The 23072-nt window shown below is 41.1% G+C and overlaps 1 protein-coding gene across 3 annotated transcripts; it reads right to left on the minus strand.

Annotated features, from left to right (window-relative positions):
• Positions 1-38: 38 nt before the first annotated feature.
• On the minus strand, positions 39-21877 carry LOC139468401 (coiled-coil domain-containing protein 57-like). Of its 3 annotated transcripts, none has more exons than XM_071250352.1 (22): positions 21723-21877; positions 17574-17760; positions 16911-17065; positions 15991-16159; positions 14955-15076; positions 14709-14797; positions 14094-14251; positions 13705-13779; positions 13157-13357; positions 12414-12572; positions 10902-11064; positions 9675-9809; positions 8329-8491; positions 7234-7419; positions 5971-6071; positions 5352-5552; positions 4680-4739; positions 3526-3763; positions 2635-2789; positions 1674-1773; positions 1069-1260; positions 39-724 (listed from the first exon to the last, which is right to left on the minus strand). In XM_071250352.1, the coding sequence occupies exons 2-22, from the start codon at positions 17651-17653 to the stop codon at positions 519-521; spliced, it is 3108 nt and encodes a 1035-aa protein (XP_071106453.1). In that variant the 5' UTR covers positions 17654-17760; positions 21723-21877; the 3' UTR covers positions 39-518. The 3 variants fall into 3 exon arrangements, with proteins under 3 accessions (XP_071106453.1, XP_071106451.1, XP_071106452.1); XM_071250350.1 differs by having other exon boundaries at positions 2635-2792; XM_071250351.1 differs by having other exon boundaries at positions 2635-2792; positions 21719-21877.
• Positions 21878-23072: the final 1195 nt, after the last annotated feature.

Here is a 23072-nt window from a genome sequence, read left to right on the forward strand (position 1 = left end):
TTCTTTTGTTCCTTCAACCAAGAAACAGGAGAGCCTCATAAAATTGTCTTTATTTGTAACAATGCGCAACATCCATACAAGTGCATCATCAGTAGATGAACATAGAACAAGAAATGTCAGGCATATCCCCTAAAGTGGAAGAAGGTTCACTTAGCTGAGTTAATGAATACAACTACTGGTAATATTCATTCCTTTCTGTAGATGAAAAGGATAGCTTGAGATCCTGCATATACTGGCGGCATCCAAACGCCTGTACTGTTTCTGGAGAGAACCTTCCACAAAACAACAGTTTTCTACCCCTTTTTGTCACATAATTGATGTGAATTTGTCATTCAATCCTTTTGGACAAAGAGGAGCCAGATGATTGTACCTCTACAGTTGTCTCAGCCAGATCAGCTGACACATTCCTAATGTAACCAGCTAATGTACAGGTGAAAGACTCCAGATGTGACAGTTGATCTAGTTGGGAAGGTGACCAGGATGGCTGGCAACAATGATTACAGCTGTCGAGTTTAGTGTCATCTGACAGCAGTGTCATCTTGAATGTTATAGTTCCTTGATTTAGGAGCACTTCTACGTGGATCCTTAGCTTTAAGGGAGACCGTTTTCCTCTCGGGTGATGGCCGGTTGGTGAGGTCTGTCTTTGTTCCAGATATGCTCAGCCCCTTTTCTCTGGATACACATGGTGACGTACGGATGTTTGGAGATGGTGGATTCATAACATCTAAAAAAAAATGTGAAAATGATTAAATAGCCGTAATTTTAACTAAGCAACACAACTTTCAAGAATAATTCAAAACTTCTAATGAAGACCCAGGTTCTGATTCCCAACATGGGCAAAATGTGTGAAGCCCATTTCTAGTGTCCCCCACAGTGATATTGCTGGAACATTCCTAAAGGCGATGTAAAACCATACTCACTCACTCTAATGTTCTCATACAATGCAAAACATTATCCAATGTATACTTATGATCAAGTCCCTTCAGTTATTTTATGTACTTCAGTTATCAGCAACTGCAATACATCAGTCAGTATGCTCACACATCTGTAGCTACACTGAAGACTTACCAGCTCTGGAGCGAGGTGTTTTGGGTGTGAAGATGCCCGGACTCTGCCTGTCGTCCAGCATCCTCCAGATCTCCTGCAGCGACTCCCCCCCTGCAGACGACATGCTCATTAGCAGCTTCACATCACTGGTCACTCCTTGAGGGTGGGGCTGCTGTGTGTCCCCCAGGGAACTGGACGTCTGCTCCAGATGTCCTGATGGTACAGAGCATTGACAAAAAAAATAAAAATCCCTTGAATTTGTATTCACTACGGTTAAAGAGGGACTAAGCACCATTTCCAGTCTGCTTCTAGAGGTTGTTACTGGTGCCATGTGTGAAACAGTAACAATGTCTCTTGAGTCATCTGGGTAATTGTTTACATCTAAACAGATATCCATCACAAAATTGTAGTCCGACAAAGCAATTAAAACTCGTTATGATTGTTCTATTGGCCAGTCTAGTCTGTCTTTTAAGACATATTTAGTGGATATTTTTTTCTGGGTTTGGATCAGACATCAATGGATATTGCAAATACAAGACTGATAGAGTCCAAACTGAATTTAGAATCACAGTTTAGCCTGATGGTCTTGGTCTGAAGTTGAGGACTGCAATGTTTGAAGATATTACCTGTGTGGGGATTACTTGAATGTCGTGTTGGGATGTCGTCTAAAGATTTATCTGTGGACTCCATCACTGGCCCCACATGCCTCTGGGCATATTGCAGCTCCTGAAACAATGAGTCCAGCCTAGAGATGCTGTGAAACCTGCCTATAAGTGAAAGAATGTGTGTGTTTATTGTTGAATGTCCCACTCAGCAATATTCCAGCTATATGACGGTGGCATGTAAATAATTGAGTCTTGACCAGATAATCCAGTGGTTGATATTATGAACAACAATCCATGCCGTCAGGGTCTAATGACATGCCAGCAAGCAAGTTGCAGACCCTGACCATCCGATCCATTTGGTCGACTCTTACGACCAGCATAGGTTGCTGGAGTCCAATTCTAACACAAGGTAGTGAGAGAGAGAATAGGGTAGACATTCCAGTTTATAGACCCTTGTTCATCTTTTGCCTGATCAATATGACTGAGATACACGTTAGTCAGGTCATGTTGTTTTAACACTGCCATAATCTTAGTTGTATGATTGTTGCTGTTCAAACATACTTCAGCCATTCATGAGACATTCCAACAAGCGTTATGTCCCTTGATAAAATAAAATGGTAGTCTTTGTGTTTAACACCCCCATTCTCCTCACTTAATATGACAGATTTGGCTAACTGAATCTGACCTTGGATTACACATAAATGCAAGTTGAAATTTGTTCAAATTTATCAGTACATGTTGATATTGTCTCCTGTCATGTTGGTGACCGAGGACATCCTCAGTTCAGACTGATTTAGTAGGCAGCCTTTATATAAAAATATTTCCTGTCAAAAAGGTAAAAGCTTTGCTCCAAATCATAAACATTTGGGTAAGTTATTGTCATGGAGTCAGAGTCCTGTGGTTGCATTCATCAGGTCTGTAACCCGCCTTAACGCCCCTTAACATCCTTGCAACCCGCCAAAAGGGTGTAGAGACAACTCACCTGTTTCGTGAGCTGGTACTGCAGGGATTCCAGCTGTTGTAGTTTACTGTGATACTGGTCTGAGTAGGGTCTGGACTCCATGGGAGGCCTGGATCGAGGTGGAGACACTGTCTCATGTCGTACTGCTGTGATGGGGGGTTGGGACTGGGTGCTACCTGCTTCATGGAAAAATCAGCTTTAAATATCAGATGTTTTGATCATACGAAAAATGTCTAAATAGCTCAACAATGTTCGAAACAATGATTCCACTGCAAACATGCTACATGACAACTCTTCCATTACATTATCCATTGGAATGTTAGAATCTGAGTGGAATACATAACTGTAGGTTTTGATCTATTTGCTCACTAAAATATAGAAATTATGATATTTTCTGAAAGAAAGAAAGAATTAAAAAGTAAGTTCCTGTTTATCATTCAAAACTTCCTCCCACAGTAGATATCGTTTGGGTGAGATCAAGCATCGCTGCAATGAAATTGCATTACCCGGTACAATGCTTTGAGGACCATAGTGACGTCATTGGTTACCATGACGTCACAATCAAATGACATCACTAATGGCTCTGCTACTGAAGCTGTTAGCAGTACTTTTAACACTTAAGACTGCTTTTTACTGTCTACAAACTGAAAACAGTTGGAAGGATGATGTTGGATGATAAATAAAATCTCACCCTCGTATCTTTTGATATAAAATATATCAACACTCGTTGATAAAAGTGGAAAAACTCCAGAAACCTCAGAATTTTTCTACTTTTATTAACTCACGTTGATATATTTGATATCAAAAGACACTGGGGTGAGATTCTCTCTATATACAAAAATGTTATCAGTGATTTCCCTGTCTGTCATTAGTACAGTGTATATATGGTATGTTTGGAGAAGACATTTGTACCAGATTTCTTAAGCTCTGCCCTCAGTCTGTTCCCAATTTCAATCAGCTGTTGTTTCTCCTTGGCCAGCTGACTGATATGTTTCACTGCTTGCTTCAGTTTGGCTCGAAGCTCCGACACTTGAGTTGTCTCCCCTTGTCTGTCCTCCATTATTCCCATGGTGTCCATGGTGGATGTGATACCACTTCCTTTCTGTTTCAGTCTCAGTATCTCATCCTGGAGCTGCTGGATCACCAGCTCCTACACGAAGACAGAAGGACGTACTGTAGCTTCAGTACAATAGTACGACAAGAATGTAACACATTACCATGGCAAAAGTTGGTACTGCTTGATGCCTTGGATAATAATGTACACTGCAAATGTGTGTTTTAGTAGGCATAATAAGTTGTAGCAGCATCATGAGGGGTACATGGTGTTTTATGCGTCCCACGCTAGGTTTTATATCACAAACCTCCCAAGTGATCCTGCTATCTTACCGACATGTTTTAATATGATATTGTAGAAGAATTAAAACAAATTCAAAACTGTTAGCTTCAGCTCAATTGAACAGCTATGTGCTATGTCCAGTGACTTTCATTGGCTCGGAAAAAGCATATTGTTTTTTGCATCGAAGTGGGGTAACAGAGAGTTATTGCCCTACTGAGAAATTAATTACCCTCCAAGGCAGGTTACACAGTATTTTATCCACATCACATGGACCAATCAGATCCCTACATTCTGACATGGAGGTATGATAATTGTATACGTCAGTACTGTAGTCTTAATATTAGTGCTCCATTCCAATAGGCACACCTTGACCAATTTCAAGACCAATCTGTAAGTAATCTGTATTAGCGCCCTGTAAGGGTATGTAACAGCTTAGCAACTATCATCAAAGAAGTTTTAGTTTCAAAATGCTGGTATATAAATGTGACTAAATATTCATAAATGTCCAGCATTCCTAGGAGGAAAAGGGTCTGGCGGTTTGGGAGCTCATATTTCATTATAATTCTTCCCAGATTGGTTGTTCAAAATCTTTACAATTCAATGTGTCCAGAATTTCGGAATACAGAACATGAAAACATTTTGTGAAGATCTGTACTGAGATCTCAGCGCTTCCCGTTTCAGCAGGTTCACATGCCAGTGATTAGCACAATGTACTATCAAACACTCCTACCTGTGCCCCGAAGTTGACAACTGGTCTTCTCTCACTTATCTCCATCTTCATGGCTGACAACTGGAAGAAACAAGCATCTCTCAGGAAAACAAGTATTCGAAGGAAGTAGTAAACATGGTAAACTTTTCTGTATTTACTATTTACCCTAATTAGTGTGAAATACCTGAAAGCAAAGCATCCACAGTTTCATCACAACTTCTTCATCTCATGGAGAAAGATGTCGCAGATAACACTTTTATCTTGGCTTATGGATCCAATGACCCTATATTTCATTTTCTATGCCTGTTGAGACTGTTAATATATAATATATTTGTCAAAGAAAAAGTAATAATGTCTGGGGCACTGGCCAATCTTTGAGTCCAGTATGTATATTTTAACATGCAACATGACAATGTGAGGGGATGTTGTTTGAAGGCAATCACTTCCATAATGGTGTCCTGTAAATAATCAAGTCTTGTCCAGATTTACATAACAATGAATCCAGTGATGGAGGCACACACAATGACAGCCAGGTTAACATGATGTAACCAACCTATCTTCATTAAGTGAGCTCTTACAACAAGCAAGTGATGCTGGGCACTTCCTCTTACACAGAGAAGCATGCAAGAGGAAGGGAATACGACAATGACAAAGAACAATGTATAAATGTATTTCATAGGTATGGAATCTGACCTCATTGGAGAGGGCGGTGACCTCTGTGTTTCTCTCCAGGGAACTGCGGTAGTATTCATCTGCTTCCTTCCGTGTCTCCACCAGCTGCTGCTCCAGGTCGGACACGCGTGACCTCAACCCTGCCGCCTCGGCCTCATGCCGCCTCTTCCCAGCGTTGACCTCATACTGCAGCTGATCGATTTCCACCTGCTTCTGACGGGGCTGAAATTGGACACAGAGTCTGTATGGTGCTGACAAACCAAGAAACATAATCAGGGCAATTCGGGATTCAAAACCCACAATATAAGTACATGTATCTGGCACAAAATGAGCACACTAACTGATAGAGGTTCAAATCTAACAACTGTCCACACCCAAAAACCAAGGCACCCATACGAAAGGTATTCAGGCATCTATACAGATTCGGAGATTCGGAAGGAGTCTAGGCCAGAGTGAAGTCTCACCATACTTGCTATCTGTTTTACATGCGACACACAAAATGGACTCACTAAATGAACATCTATAAATAGTCTGTGTTAAAGTATGGGAGTGCTAGGATTGCTTTGTGGAACGGGTCCCAGTCCCCATACTTAGGACTCCACACTGAAGATAGTATAGAAGTACTGATGAGTGTTGTCACCTGCTTCTCCAGCTGAGACCCCCGACTCTCCAGGTACTGTATTCGAGCCTGCTGCTTGCGGACCTGGGCAGTCAGCTCCACCTTCTCACTCCTCACACTGCCTGATGATACAGAGAGGACACTGTTGCTATTAATAGTACTAGGGATGTCATTGTATATCAATGTATCAGTAGATTTTTAATGTCAATGCTGTTTCGATAAAAATTATGAACATCGATACTATACTACTCAAAAGAAGTTAAGGATCACCCGATTCTTTCATAATGGTAAAGTTAAACTGTCATAACATGAGAGATTAACTATAGTAATATGAAAGAATCAGGTGATCCTTAACTTCTTTTGAGTAGTATATATTATCAATTCACTGCCACGGAAACGTTTATATTTGTTAAGATTAACATTGTTATGATGGACAATGAAAGGGTAGAAATTTAAGCATTAAGCCTAGTTCATATTTTGCATTAAATTGATTAACTGCAGGTCTACAGAGGTAATTTTTTATCTATACACATACAGAATTATTAATTTTATGATTTATCAATACATTGTGAATCCTCTGGTGATATATTGATACTAGCATTTCCCCCTAAATATCACCCCTAAACAGTACCAGTATTCTTTACAGCACTCGGGGTCAAATTGGCCTCCAGCAACTATGTTTGAGTTACTTAGAAACAGTTTGCTGCTGGGATGTCCTTGTACAGCACCAATATATCATGCTTGTATCATCAGGGGACTGTGTCCTTCATATCCATCTACAAACAGCCATCTGCTCACTCACTTACACCTCCCACAGTCTCAACATGTTTCTAACAAATCTTGGACGTCGGGGTAGCCTTGTGGTTAAAGCGTTTACTCATCACCCTGAAGGCCCGGGTTTGATTCCCAACATGGGTACAGAAGCCCATTTCTTGTGTCCCCACGGTGATATTGCTGGAATACTGCTAAAAGCAGCTTAAAACCCTACTCACTTCTGATAAATGTGGGGTTTCCCAATGACCTATGATGTCACAATTTCCGGCTAGGATCTGCTGGATGCATTGGGTAACAAATCTCAAATATACTCAAATTCAATCCTTGCCCTGGTTTGCACAATTATACCCGAGCTCATGAGTTTCACCGAAGTGGTAAACGTAAACATTCTGTGTCACATTGGGCTCTCTACTCACATTAAACTGACATTCCTTGATATAACTGAAATACCATTCAAACTTGTGTTATCCCAACTCCGTTCCTGCCCTCTGTGGCCCCGGCTATTCTTACCCAGCATATTGTTCAGCATCTGGATGTGGTTCCTGACGACAGTGTTGTCCTTCACCTCCGCCATGACGTCGTCACTGTCAGCGTGTGACACGACCCCGGGCATCTTGTGAGCCTCAAGTTCCTCCCTGAGCTTCCTCAGCTTCTGCTTGAGCTGTGTGACCTCCAGCTCCAGACTCGACACATAGTCTGAGATATCAAACATGGAGTGTCAACACTATGCCTAGAACATGGTTCATACAATACTAGTCTGACAATCTGCCATGACTTTTCCATGTCTTCTCCAGTGTATTATCTGTGTTCAGTGATATTATATCAATAGAGTTCATGACAAAACCAGCAGGAAATACTCATATCCCCTGCCAATAGGACATGTCTGGTTGTCAGCAAGCCCTCCTGAAATGACTACTACTCCCATTTTCAGTCTAAGTCAAAGCCGTTGCTATGAAAACTCAACATTTATTTTGGGGGGTTAAAATTGTAAACTATCAAAAGGACCCGGTTCACCACTGGACCCATCTATGTGCCAAGTTTGGTTAAGATATTTCTCATGGTTTTGGATTTCTGCTCGTGATGGATGGACTGACAGACGGATGGACGGAGAGACGGAAGGACAGCACCCATTCCTAAATCCCCTTCCACTTCGTGCCAGGGATAATAAACTCACAGCTACATGAAAAAGGGATGATTGTTGTCCAATGTTGTGTTTTATTTACTTTCCTGTCACTAATATTCCACAACAAAACAAATTACTGGCATCAATTTTGTCCATGACTATTTCTAATATATTCAGGGGTTCAAAGACACATGGTAACAGTGCCAAGCTGTGGAGTGCATTCAGTAATGGAGAAATCATGACACAATCTACTTCTGGAATCACCAGATACTAGTGATTTCTCCGACCTCAAACATGTTTCTATAAATTTGCATAATGACCTATAGTCGCATCAGTTTTACACAGTAGAATGGCCAGAGAATTCATGGCTCAGAATCAACTGCAACAACAATAGCGTGACATCATGAATGGTTTAACTTGTATTATACACCAAGATGTGAGGAACATCAAACTGAAGCTCGGGCTTGTTGGGCTCCACACACCTCTGGAGGGAGCAGCGGGGCTGCCTGGCTGTGTTGGGAGGTCGTGTCCCAGATCCTCCATCTGTTCCCTCATCTGACGTATCACATCCCGGAGGTTGTCGTTCTGCTCCTGAAGCTGCAGCAGGTCATGCCGACTCTCTTCCTCAAACACCGAGCTGTCCACCTGGCAGGGTTCCAAGTGTACATGTCATGACTTGATCTTGTCATTAACTTCATAGTTACTTACCATCAATTATTGAAATTGTACTCTCATGGTTTGTTGGTTGGTTTCTTGTTTAACACCACACTCAGCAATATTTCAGCTATATGATGGCTGTCTGTAAATAATCAAGTCTGGACCAGACAATCCAGTGATTGACATCATGAGCATCGATTCACGCAATTGGGATACAATGACATGCATCAACCAAGTCAGCGAGCCTGACCACCCTATCCCATTAGTCACCTTCTACGGCAAGCATGGGTTGCTGAAGAGCTATTCTACCCCGGATCTTCAAGGGTGAGTTGGTAAATGGTTAAAACATGCTTCAGATTGGTTTGTGTCAAATTATTTCTTCTGGTATCAAATGGTATCAAATGTATCTGTGAGATCAAATTCCAGGTCTGTGATTGGCTACTCCATGGTGATGACCTAAGGTCAGAAAATGATGGACTGATTGTAATTCAATCATAAGTTTTCTGTGCTTCAGGGGAATTCACCTATGCTTGTGTTTAAACATTATTTAATATATGTTCTTTGATCATATCATCATCATCATGATAATCCACAGATATGGCAAAAACATTTTTGTGGAGGGTCACAGTAGGTATGAGCAGTAAGCAATAAGCTGTGTGACGTCACTCATGACGGCTGTGTTAGGTATTAAAGTACCACTGCAATCATGAGAATAGACAAAATAGTAGGGTAGTAATCTCTATATCCAAATTGTAGACATATCCTACGTAAACTAATTTCTCTTGAAATGACGGTTCAAACTGACAAAAGTCCGACAGTGTTAAGGCCAACATGATTTAACCACACATTGCCCGAAGACAAAGCCCACATCCAAAAGGCATGGACCAGAACCAACTCAGTTTCTCATTTTTTTGCCAGTTGAATTCATCAAGTAGCCATAGGCTGCATGACGTGTGGTGACATCAGAGCCTCTAAGACAAACATTTAAAATTAGCTCATAATTCTATTTAGCTGATTTGATTAATCATGCAGGTCAAAGCGAAAATGAATGGCCACGTCAAGTAGAATGTTCACAGAGTTAGGATTATTTAAAAAAATACAAAACAGAAACAGACAAAGCAGAAAGTATGAAAAGTATAAAACATGAAAAGTCGAAAGTATTTGATATTACATTAATGTTCTTGTTGATAGGAATTCCATGGTGTTTTAGGGTTGCCATGGCGATGTTTCGGTCCCGCTGTAGAGTGTTTATCAGCATGTCTCTCTGCTCCATCTCCCGCAACTTCTCCCTCACCTCAGCTACAGCCTGCAACATCCACAGGGGCATCACATACCTGGTCCTGATGCTGGACTACTCATACCATCAGGCAAGATTCATTCCAACATGTTATCCTTGGTTTGTCTATCCTGTTGGTACCCTTTAAACAACATTCACTCACTCACCTACACTATGTGAGCATGTGAGAGTGAGGTTTTACGCCGCTTTTAGCAATATTCAGGCAATATCATGGCAGGGGACACCAGAAATGGGCTTCACACATTGTGCCCATGTCAGGAATCGAACCCGGGTCATTGGTGCGACAAAGCGACCACTAGGCTACCTGACCGCCCCACACCTACATTTGAGCAGCTACATTTATTATCATTGTTGTTGAAAATATAGCAACAATCACTCAAATACCAACCAACCATAGTTTCATTAATGTCATGGATATTTGTTTACCAATGTTACTTACATATTGTAAACCAAAATTTTCTTTATATTGTGTTCTTTATATCACTTATGCCATAACAATATATACTGAAACACTTTGAAAACAAATATTCGCTTTTTTGTAATATGTTGCCAAATAGCCACAAATTAATTAGGCATGAGATAATCAAACATAATAATGTTGTTGTACGGGTTTAAATGTCATTTGATGTGTTTGGAGATGGACTTGAGCACAAAAACACATAATTTGGAATTACAGTTGAGTTTGCGTTTTCATTGGGTTTCAGTATATGATTACTTGCTCTTTCAAATCTTCATTTGGGAGAATTCCCTCTGGCATTGCCTTAGCTGACAGACTGGCAATAAATAGTATTCCTGGCAACCCGCTCTGGTGGTGAAAACTAGAAAGTATCTGCTACCTGTACACCTCATTCAAACCTCATTTAAGTCTAACCTCTGCTGATGACCGGATTCCATGCTGATGGCTGATTTGACATGTTACAACTTTGAGCTTCATTCCTTGATCCCAAGGAGGTGAGGTTATTGATGAGGTCCTCAGACTGGCTATTTCACCTACCTGATTCCAAGTCAATGTGAGCATCTTGATGAGGTCCTTGGACCTGCTGTTTCTCCCAAGCTGATGTGAGCTTCTCATTAGGGTCCTCAGACTGGTTATTCACCTACCTGATCTCGGGCAGAGGTGAGCTTTTTGATGAGGTCCTCGGATCTTTCATACTGATGTCTGTCTGTATCCTCCAGCCTCCTCTGCCAGTCTAGCTCCAGCTGTGCCTTGCCTCTCTCCAGACTGGCCTCTCTCTCAGCTGCCTGGCTCAGGTCCCTCTTGTACCTACAGGGAGAACCAGTTATACAGGGATAGACACGGTCACTAGTCCGTCAGAAGGACTCGTTGTTTTATCCTAAAAATATGTATTTTTGAAAGTGAAACTATCATTTATACTTATCCTGACTCATACCAATTGGCTATCTCAACACATTTCCAAAAGGTTGTGGAATTTTCCTGACCTGTGTGCTGGAGAACACAAAACACAGCTCACCCGAACACAAGCCTGGACTGCCCAAGTGCACCGGAAACACGTGACCAAGCTGATATACTCATCACTCTCTTCTTTCCCTTACCTAATGGCCGAAACCAAACGAGGTGGAAAAGGGTATGGCTATGGGCACTTTAGCGTATGAGTATTATATTTTTACTCGAAGAAATACATATTTTACTTGACTGATATAAATTGCTTGAAACCCAGGGTAGGTGGTGGGTTCCACCTGTGATTCAGATCAAAATCTGTTCAATAACCCCTTGGAAACGTTATATTTCTTCTTAAATCTTCTTATGTCCTTATTGGGTACCACTTCCTTCTTGAGAAAGAGAGGAGTAAATCTAATAGATATTGTTGCTTTAGTAAAGAGTTCTAAGAAATGTATTCCCGCTTACTTAAAACGATTACAGTGTTAAGAGAAGGTCCTAGGCTTAGCACAATCGTTTTCACTCATGTTCTGAACTACACTGTAAATCAGGGGGACATGGGACTTGTGGTCATTGGTTATGGGACAAGAAACTGACATGGACAAGTCTGTGTAATAATGGGGCAGTGTTCTTTAGTCTATCTTCCAGCAGGCGCTGTAAGTTGTTGTGTGACTACTAATGGTCCAGATTGGTGAATTCCAGCAACATCTATCTCTGAGATACAGATTAGCAAGAGCGGTGTCCTATCTCCAGAAACAACCTTCCATGGTCGTCGGGTTGGTGCAGTTCCTATGAAGCACCAGGGTAGATGTTATACTCTTACTTCGTGAGGGTTGGATGGTGATATATCATAACACCTGGTATATACAGTCAAGTCTCGTTAATCCGACACTCGGCTTTATCCGACACAAATGATGGGAACCGATTGATTCAGTGCTATTTAGTCCCGTAAAATATTTCGTTTTTAATGATTTTATTACAAGGTACACACAGTCATTATCTATCGTGAAAACCTCCGATTTTCGATCACAAATCACTTAATTTCGTTAATCCGACATACTCGTTAATCCGACACAATCATGTCCAACCAACGATGTCGGATTAACGAGACTTGACTGTAAATACCAGTTTTACCAACATAAGGCAAACAGAAAGCAATGATTCCACTGTAGCATGAAGCCTACTACAGATGATGTCCAGTCAGTATATCCTACCTGTCAATGTCATGCTTCTTCTGCTGCAGCTCGACCTGGAACTTGCCCTCCCTCTCTCTCAGGGCCTCCAATTCCACATCTCGCGCCACCTGACTGTGGGACATCTCCCCCAGGTGGCGCTCCCACTTGTCCTGTTGACTCTCCAGTTCTTCACGGAGTCTGAAATATAAACAGAGTTTTTTCCAGTGCATGAGAGTGTGATAAATGGTGGAGTAACCTGTCTCAGTGTTGGAACTGCCTTGCCTCCACATCAGCAGCCAGCGACACACATACACAGGAGCACTCCTCAACAACATCCACTGACTGTACAGCTCAGTTGGGGACATTGTACTAATTTGGGTCTAGTAAACTTTTTTTACCTAGTTCAGTCATTTTGCTAACTCAGAAATATACCGTAGTGTTGCAAGTATAGGTCTATCTTTGAGCGTTAGCCCAGCCCCTATTCTCGCTCGTTGTGTAAAGTTGGCAATCTCACATTTTCAAACCCAACCCACAATTTGCATAAACATAGGTATGGTCTAGTGTTTCTTTTTGTTCTTATGTTGTGTGACATTTGGTGATGTGATGCGGTGTGAGAAACATTCTTCTACATATTCTTACCAAAACATAACTATTATCAATGTGTGACTATAGCCACTGTCCGAAACATTTATAACAGTTTTGTCAAGAGTAAAATCTACATGAGATGTAACTGCAGGTTTTGGTTTGCTGAACACAACACTGATACTACAGCAGCCTCCTACTTGGTGATCTGGACCTCCTTGTCCTTGCCGAGGTCCTGGTTCTGCCACTCCAGCCGTCGGATCTCGATCTGCAGGGTCTCCAGCTGCGACTGCAGCTCACGGACATTGGTCTGTAGCTTCTCCTCGCGCTCAACACATGCGTCCTTCACCTTGCCAAGGGCAGCTTCCTTCTCACGCATCATCAAGTCCATCTCGGAAAATCTGCAGTAATATGCCCATGTTATTTTCTTGTCCGCATGTCTCACATGTTGCAGACAAGATGCATATGTTGGAAATAACAGGCATAAAATGTTACAATATTTGGCAGGATTTCACCTAGATGTACAAAAGTGGGGGTCCAGAAGACCCTACTAATTAATTTGAAGGGTCCTTGCAGGAAATGTGAGGGTCTTGATACGCTGTAGGTACTATGAATATTATGAATGCAGTATATATTCGTTCTGTGTTTTCACGTTTGTGTGTTGCATACCCCTGATTTCGGATGCCAGCTGGTACATGTTCTGTGAAACATGTTGTGTTCTTCCACTAGAGTAATTAAATGTCATTACTTGCGCTGGAAGTCCTCCTGTAACCTGGCGATCCCCGTCTCGGTCTCACGTAGCTTGGTCTCCAGCTCAGATATTCTGAAATATGTAGCACCTATGGCAAGTGGCAACTCTCTACAAGTACAACATTATCATTTTCATAGATTTTTTATGCAGTTTTCAGTTCAGGTAGTCTTCAACATGTCCAATAAGCACCAAAACTTGCAAATTTCTTATGTGTAAAAGCATAGTCACAATTTCTTATGTGGTTTGACATGGAGTACATCAAATATTGTATTGGTGAATAAAGAAGAATATCTCATTTCCCAGGTCCCTTCTAAACTCCACATTTTAGGCTCACAGTAGTACGTTTATTTGCCTATGCAGCCTTCTGTCAGCAGTGCTTCACTCACCTTGCATTCTTCATGACTGTGATGTCCTTGATGGCCCAGTCCCTCTCCTTCACAGCCTTCTCCAGCTGCCTCGTCTGGGACTCGGATTCCTTGCATTGCTCGCTCTGCTTGTTCTGGGATGACTCCATCATCTCAAGCTCCTTGTCTAGCAGCTTTGCCTGAGAAACCATCACTTTATGAAAATGCCATAAAAACAACTGACATCTTGAAAAATGGTCACAAACCTATTGACCGTATTGAAGTGGAACTTTGTGCATGGCTAGACACATGCATATCACCTTCTCTTGTAAAATATATTTCATTGCAGACTTCAAAATCAGTCACAGAATACTGAGTCAAGACATGATTGCACAGTCTATTATAAAAATACATTGAAACAAAACCATTCTTAGAAACCATTTTCATGTAATGGTGTGTTTGGTTTAATGCCAGTTATATCATGGCATGTCAGCTTGGTGTGTGTGTGGTAGGGAAGGAAGCCCGGAGTGAAACCCACAAGAATGGATATGGTGCTGACAAACCTAGAAACATAATCTGGGTGTCCCTGTCATGTAATAAATGACCGAGATACTATCATTTGAGAAATTGATAACTTCTCTTGAACAGATGACCTACCTTGAGCTCATACTCCAAAACTTTGGCCCCCATTTCATCTGCTTTCACACGGAATTCATGTTCTCGCCTTTTAAGTGCCTCTTCAAACCCTAGAAAATAAGCAAATTAACTTGAAAAGTGGCAAGAATAGCAGTGAGTTTGGTGTAACACACAGGGTTCCAATATCCTGCATATTTCACATGTTTTTCATCGAAAATACTCCAATCCTGATGATGAGTGACATATTTCACTCACTGACCCACCCACCTGTGGACAGTTCTCTCTTCTGGGTATCCAGTTCTTCCTCCACTTCCTTCAGTCTCAGCTGCAGTTTCCTCCTGAATGTCTCAAACTCCATCCTCTCCTTGTCCAGCTCTGTAGCCTTAGTTCTGCCAGGACAGAGTCATCCTTAAAGTGTCACGTCATGTCTAACCAATCACTTCTTTTGCAATAAGCTGTCAGTCGGGGCTGATATTTCACCCATAGTGATCATCTGTAATCGGCCTGCTTTTTACATTGCTGATCTCCAAATTCATGAAAGGGAGAGTCTGCTCTTAACTCTCCCATTGCAAGTTGCAACACCTTGCTCCATTACTTTAATCAGTAAAACATTCAATAGCCTTTTAAACTCTTGAAAAGCTTATTCTACATGTCCGATACAGCAAGTTTATTACAGTGATATCTCATTCCCTGTGCTATAATATGAGAGTGTAATGAAGGTGTCTCGCAATGTTTTGTAAACACTGGCAAGTGAAGCATGCTAAAAAATTTCTCTCATAAAATGATGCCTGTTAAGGTCATTCTTTCATATTGGAAACCATGCCCCCACCTGCTGCATGCTAGTTATGATTATTGCACCATTATTGAAAATGACGTAAGGAATTGCTGTACTCAGAAACGAACACTGAAATATACAATTAAACTTCCTGACTGCATCAGTTATCATGGTTATGATGCAAGTCATTTAGTCTGTCATCAGAAATCAGTTACACAATATTGTGTGCATATTATCTTTTTACCTAGACATCATAGGTAGACATTAATATTATGTAAAATATTTAAAAGATTTAAGTATATATAAATATTGATCAATAAGTTAGGATGAGTGAGGATTGTTTTGAGCGAAGTATAATAATATCTAAATCAAGATTCATTAATACAACAAATGGGTATTCCATGTTATCTTTTATCAGTAGCCAATAATGCTTCCCTCACCTACGAAAACAATACATGGAGCATATTGTGTCAGTGTTCCCACAACAACAAATCAGAGGACTGTCATCTTGTCCAGTAGTGAACTCACGTCTTGAAGGAGTCCACCTCCGTCTGTCTCTCCCGGAGTCGGTGCTGGTAGTGCGCCTGCAGCTCCACCATGGCCTGTGTCTCTCGCTGAGTCGCCTTCCTCATGTCGTCAAGGCGGATCTTCAACTCACTCACTTCCGCAGTCTTCGTACTTAAGTGGGCTCGGAGTTCTGGGATCAAAAGAACAAAGTGGTTATCCGATATTAGGATTGCTAAAATATTAATATAATCTCATATGACCTGTTTATGACTTCCACACGCCTATTACACATTTCAAACACTGCTCCTGCTATGGGAAACACCTGCATGACAGATGGAACATGTATGACATTGGACACACCTGTATGACATGGGACACACCTTTATGATGTGGGACACACCTGTATGATGTTGGACACACCTATCGACATGGGACAAACCTGTATGATGTGGGACACACCTGTATGACATGGGACACACCTGTATGACATGGGACACACCTGTATGATGTGGGACACACCTGTATGACATGGACACACCTAACGACATGGGACAAACCTGTATGATGTGGGACACACCTGTATGATGTGGGACACACCTATCGACATGGGACAAACCTGTATGACATGGGACACACCTGTATGACATGGGACACACCTGTATGATGTGGGACACACCTGTATGACATGGACACACCTGTATGACATGGGACACACCTGTATGATGTTGGACACACCTTTCAACATGGGACAAACCTGTATGATGTCGGACACACTTGTAGGACACTGGACACACCCGTATGACATTGAACACACCTGTATGATGTGGGACTCACCTGTATGATGTGGGACACAACTGTATGACATGAACACACCTGTATGACATGGGACACACCTTTATGACATGGACACATCTGTATGACATGACTCACTGTTGACTCACCTGTGAAGTTGGCATCATAGGCTTGAAGCTCCTGGTCCCTCTCCTCCAGCAGCTTCAGGTTGTACTTGAAGTCCTCCTTCAGCTTCATCAGTTTCGTCCTCTCGGTGGCCAGAGCCTGCTCCTTCTCTCTACAAGCCCTTTCAAGGGACTCCACTCTTCAAATACATGCAAGTGTAAATAAAGCTTCAGGATACAATTTAATATCATCACACCTGGCTAGTGCCCAAGTGGACCCTTTTTTGTTGAATGAAAAACTTTGCAACCTTGTTTTGATTTTTCATTGTCTACAAGTGTAAAAAATGCTGGATTTGCTATCATATAGATATGGAAAATGCTGTCTCAAGGTACAAGGAGGGAGTATGGTTTTACCCCGCTTTTATCAATATTCCAGCAATATCACGGAGGGGGACACCAGAAATGGGCTTCACACAATGTACCCATGTCGGGAATCAAACATGGTTCTTTGGTGTGACAAGCGAACGGTTTAACCACTAGGCTAACTGACTGCCCCTAAGGTACAAGGAGGGAGGAGATGTGCATCATACTATTTTCACATTACAAGAAAGCATTAGTCATGTTAGTATCTCTCTTGCGCCACAGATCATTTCTCAGCTGAGATTATCCTGGAAATAGGATCATTTGATACAGATGACAAAGACAAACCTCTTCTGAGATGCTTCCTTCCACTCCCTCTCTTTCTGCTCTGCCAACTCTCTCCACGACGCTGGGTCCTGGTCAGCCATCTTGTGCTTTTCACATGTGTTGTGTCATGTATTAACTGTCAGTGAGTGAGTGCCCACAACAGTATTTCACTTATATCACAGCGGGTCAGCTTCATGGAGGAGGAATCCTGAAGTGACGTACACAGAGACATTTACTACCTTGATAAAACCCACCAACATGAGTATGGTGCTGATAAACCAAGGAACATAGGTAGGGCAAAACAGGGAATCATCGGATCCTGAAAGGGAGACCACTCTGCAAAGAGAACTGCTCCCCCTTACACCACTGGGCCCATGTCCATGTCCAAGTATGTGAATGAGTGAGTGAATGTTACTTTACGCTGCAGTATCAGGAATAATCAACCTATTTCATGACAGACTATAATTAAATAATTTAATAAATCCAGATACCTGTGAGTGAGTATGGTTTTATGCTGCTTTTAGCAATATTCCAGCAATATCACGGCGGGGGACACCAGAAATGGGCTTCACACATCGTACCCATGTCGGGAATCGAACCCAAGTCTTCGGCGTGACGAGCGAACGCTTTAACCACTAGGCTACCCGACAGCCCCTCCAGATACCTGTGGTGTCAGTGAGTGAGTAAGTTGGGCTTAAAGGGGCACTGATCTAACGCACTTCCCCGGGACTGGTTGTTGACTTTGTTATTGTTTTTTCCCAGTGAGTACCCGGATGTATAGCAGAAATCTAGACTAGTTCGCGACCTCTGCTGCGCCTTTCGTATGCGCATTAGTCACGTTTATGGATACCAGTAGTAATAAGGGCGTATGGTCACATTGATCAACAAAATGAAATACAGTTTTCGAGATAATAAGGAAATGTAGGTATCTTTGGGGGTAGCATCGGTAATGGTGACGAAGTTTTGATAAGTCACTTGCTTGGTAATTTTGCGATTTTCGTTTACACTATTTTTACTTGAACATGAAGTAAATATTTCACCTAAGCATTGCTTTTTTATAGTGTGTATATTTTTTTACTGTCAAAATGTGTAACATATTTATTAAACGTCTAAATATTTTACAAAGTGACTGAAAAACATTTCGTTGAAAAGTACATGTCTATGTTGTTTGGCTTCTAATCCTACATAATAATCTGTTGTGATGTTTGAAGGCCCTTTTGTTCGTCTTAATCAATCTGGACAGATTTCTTAGTCAAAATGGCTGAAATATTTACACATTTTATAAATTGCCTGAGAGAATCACATTTTACATACTGACGGTAATATATACACGCTTACAAAGGAAAAGACCGGAGAAAACAACGTCTATCGCGCATTGAAGAATTTCCCAACCAAGACATAGAGAAACAAGAACGAATCGGTTCAAATGAAGGAAAACAAAATGCAAATACCATAATTACAACCCACCAAATTTATGTGTATACATTTTAGGCAGCTTCCTTGTTCGAGGAATGTATCCGTGAATATCCACACAAAGGAACAATATCCAACTCGTCTGCAGCTGTACAAAGAAACTTATTCGATGTCACGTGTCTCTGTAACAATCAAATATTTTTAAAAATATATATCGTTTCGGGATATTATAACCCGTGTTCGTTTCTCAACTGATCACTTGGATTGTTTCAGGTGTTTCACATAGGTGTCAAGTCTTCAAGGGTCGGCTGAGAAAGCCCACGTGACAACTATTTTCATAACGTCCACGGTTCCATTGAGTGACAGATAAAAATGATCAATCAATCAACGTATTATCAGTTATCCCTTTGAACAAAGTATGTTGTTTTAACATCGGCACTTCACACCATGATATGAGTGTATTCCCTTTGTTTTAGTAAACCTAGACATGTAAACACTCACTTTTGACATATCCACTGTGCAAGATAACAGTGATTAATCAATCAACGTATTTTCTTTTAATCCTTTGATGACCAGGAACGATCCGTTGATATACAAAAAAAGTAAATGAACTGATCATTCATCTCTTGCTTGGCTGCCACGTGCATATTACATAACACACCTTTCACCTCACTTCCAACCTTGATTTAGATTGAATAATTACCCCAGACACAATAAATGCCAAATGGGAACCTTTGTCAGGTAATCTAAGTGGTGCTACCACTAATTGTACCTGTAATAAATTCATTAACTGAGCATCAAGGGAATGACGACAAATACACAAGTGTAGGGTTAGACGAGAAAACGTGGATGACAACAAGGGAGTAGTAATCGTATAATCGACGCAATCCAAAACCCGAAAATTCTTTCACTGCATGGATACTTTTTTTAGTATTAAACTATAACCATCTGGGGTATTTCCAAATTACGACATCCGATGAGCTCCGCCGTTCTTTTTGTCTCTTTGTTTAGGCCGAAGAAATTAATTAACATGCGCCCTTTGTCGAAATCTTGATAGATCACAGTTAACCAATCAGTGTTTATGCAAAAATGCGTAAAACAAATATTGCCTCCAGCCTTCAAGTTCATTTAGCTGTCCTTGCAGACGGTAGCCCAGTCTCTGGTCACGCTCAGTTGCGTTGCGTATCATCCGAGTACTCACGGGGAAAAAAACAATAACAAAGGCAGCAACCAGTCCGGGGAATTGCGTTAGATCAGTGCCCCTTTAAGGCTAATATAAAAAGTAGTCCAGTTAAATCACATTAGCATGATGAGGGAGGGAGCCTGAAGTGATGCAGGTATTAGGTGTATACAGATTTTGGTGAAATTCAGGAGCATCTGGGTATGGTGCTGACAAACTTATAAATACATTCAGAGTGAAGTTGGTATTTGAACCCACGGAAATAGATTTATGGCATGCATAAGGGACTCAACTCTGCACAGCAAATCATAGTACTAGGGTTAGCTTTTGGCACATTAATCATATTGCAATATATTCTGCAAAATATTGCAATACAGAGAACCTTTAATACAGGCCCACATTATATATATTGTACTGTTCAAACTGTACTTCTTCATTCAATAATCCAGGCCTCATGTTACAAGATGAGTAGTATGGATAAACGAGACTACCAATTACGTCATCAATATCATGGAATATTAATCTAAACAGCTGTATATGGGCCCACATTATATATATTTGTACTGTTTAAATGGTACTTCTTCACTCAATAATCAAGGCATCAATTGCAAGATGGGTAGTATGGATTAATGAGATTATCTATTACATCATCAATATGGAATGTTAATGTAAACAGCATGAAGCGTGTGCTGTTAACATGGTTTAGATAGGAACCCAGTCCAAGAATTATTGGAAAATATCAATACGCAAGGGTTGTATTGCGATGCGGTTATTGTTAATTATTGGCGTTATTGCAATATTCCTGTATACCAGTTATACCCTATATAGCACCTTAGGTGACTGGGACAACCATAAAGTCAGTAAATACAATTTTTACGATCATTATCACAGAAAGCTCTCTGGCTCTCTCAGGCACAAGTCTGTCCACATATATAGCTGGAGGACGTTGAGTAGTGGACTGGTCATTTATTATATGGGGAAGGCGGGGAATTGAACTGTCATTTTTGCATTTGTTCTTGAAGTTGAGTAATGTGCATTCCTCTAATGGTTTGCTGAAACTCCTGCCCATAACCCTAGCCACGATGTGTTCCTACAGTCAAGTGTGTGAGTGAGTTTGTTTTTACGCCGCTTTTAGCAATATTCCAGCAATATCACGGCGGGGGACATCAGAAATGGGCTTCACACATTGTACCAATGTCGGAATTCGAACCCAGGTCTTCGCTTTAACCACTAGGCTACCTGACCGCCCCTCTTCAGTCAAGACATGGCCCTACATGGTGTGATGGAGGGTCATGTCTTGACTGTCAGACCCCATCACGGCCCTTGACTACTGTAACCACATTGAAAAAAAGCACAACATTGACTAGAAGTATTAAAATGATTTTGTTCGGATTACACATGGGATGTTGAGTAGTATATAGACCAGGCAACATATTTTCTATGTTTTACTTGCTTTAACAGCAGATGTTACTCCAACGGTATCCACTCCGAACAGACAACATTTTAACATGTCCATGCATGTTGACTGGACTTCATGACTTTAAATCGTTTTGTTTGCGGTGACATTACTCACTTACGAAAGAATGGCGTGTGCATAGTCTAAATCATGTTTCTTCTGTGGTACTGTCCATTACTAAACACATCTGTATCATTATCTCGGGAAACCTCATCATCTGCTCAATGAAACAGAAATTGACAGGTGCCCAATAAACAAATTCACCGCCTGCCTCGTTTTCATTTCGGGGAAGAACGGTTTGCGGCATACAGTAAAGTTTGACTGTATCCGCGACGTTTCATTTTGTCGCATTTGTGCGCTGTAACCTGATAGTTCTGGTTAGACCATTCCCAGTTTTGTTTGACGTCTGCTGATACAGAAAGGTAGCAATTTGATATAACCTCGTAACTAAAAATTGCCGGAGCATTTTTTCTGTTGATACCGAGGATACCATTTTAAGAGAATATGTTATAAGAAAGGGGTTGAAAGATTTGGGCAATGATTTGTATATGTCGTGCATCTTGTTTTCGGCAAACAGGTCAGCATGTGCAAAAACTGTCAACAAAACATTTTAGAGCGGTTCCGTGACAGAAATTACAACATGTAAAAACTTCATATATCTTTCCTGTGTCCAAATACACACGTACAGGTAGAAGTTGTTCGTAGTATTTTGAAAGACAAGCTGTGAAAATCGTAGCTATGTACTGCTTCGGTCAAAAGTATTTATTATCCAATAGGGATATTCACCGGTCGCTAAATACGTATGAAGCCACGATTCACGCCATCATAACGTCCTAAAGTCCGATGCTGATTTTGCATTACTTTTCACCACGTTCACAAGCCATGCCGGATTGCAAATTACATCAGGCAGTTACGCCAGGGAAATATTTATAGATCTACTAGGGCTGGGACGGGTAACAGGGTTCTCGGGTCGGGTGGGTCATGACTAGGACCCGGGTACCCACAGGCCGGAGCCGTGGTTAGTCATGTGATATATTGTTTAATGACAAAAACTCACTATAGCTAAGTGGTTACACTACATTCGCAGTTCTTTCTGACGATACATCCATTCCTTTTGACTTGCATATGTTTGAGTTAAGATAACGCTTCAGTCAACTTCCGATCATGTATCTAAATACTGCCTGGGCTGCGGTGAAACAATTCCCAATCAGACATCTTGTTCCCAACTCTTGAGACCTGCAGTGGGTATGCGTGGAGGGTTGGGTAATAGGGGCCATCCCTAATTTAAACCCCCTTGTTCCCAAACCATTTTCCTTGGAATACAGCCAAACCTTTCCTTTGGAAATGTATTTCTACATTAGTTTAGGCTAAAAATGTTTACAGGTTAGTTTAGGCAAGAAAATGTTTACAGGTCTATAATGTTTGACAAAATACATTTTAAATCATTTTTTTTAGTATATTTTTATCATAT

This window comes from Haliotis cracherodii, unplaced genomic scaffold (assembly GCF_022045235.1).
Source record: "Haliotis cracherodii isolate W230 unplaced genomic scaffold, xgHalCrac1.p SCAF_2, whole genome shotgun sequence".
Lineage (NCBI taxonomy): Eukaryota > Metazoa > Mollusca > Gastropoda > Lepetellida > Haliotidae > Haliotis > Haliotis cracherodii.

Coding starts and splice junctions, on each gene's coding strand:
- LOC139468401 (XM_071250350.1), bottom strand. CDS start 17,653: ATGGCTGACCAGGACCCAGCGTCGTGGAGAGAGTTGGCAGAGCAGAAA. Junction 17,066..17,573: donor AAGGAAGCATCTCAGAAGAG/GTTTGTCTTTGT, acceptor ATGTATTTGAAG/AGTGGAGTCCCTTGAAAGGG. Junction 16,160..16,910: donor CTATGATGCCAACTTCACAG/GTGAGTCAACAG, acceptor TTTTGATCCCAG/AACTCCGAGCCCACTTAAGT.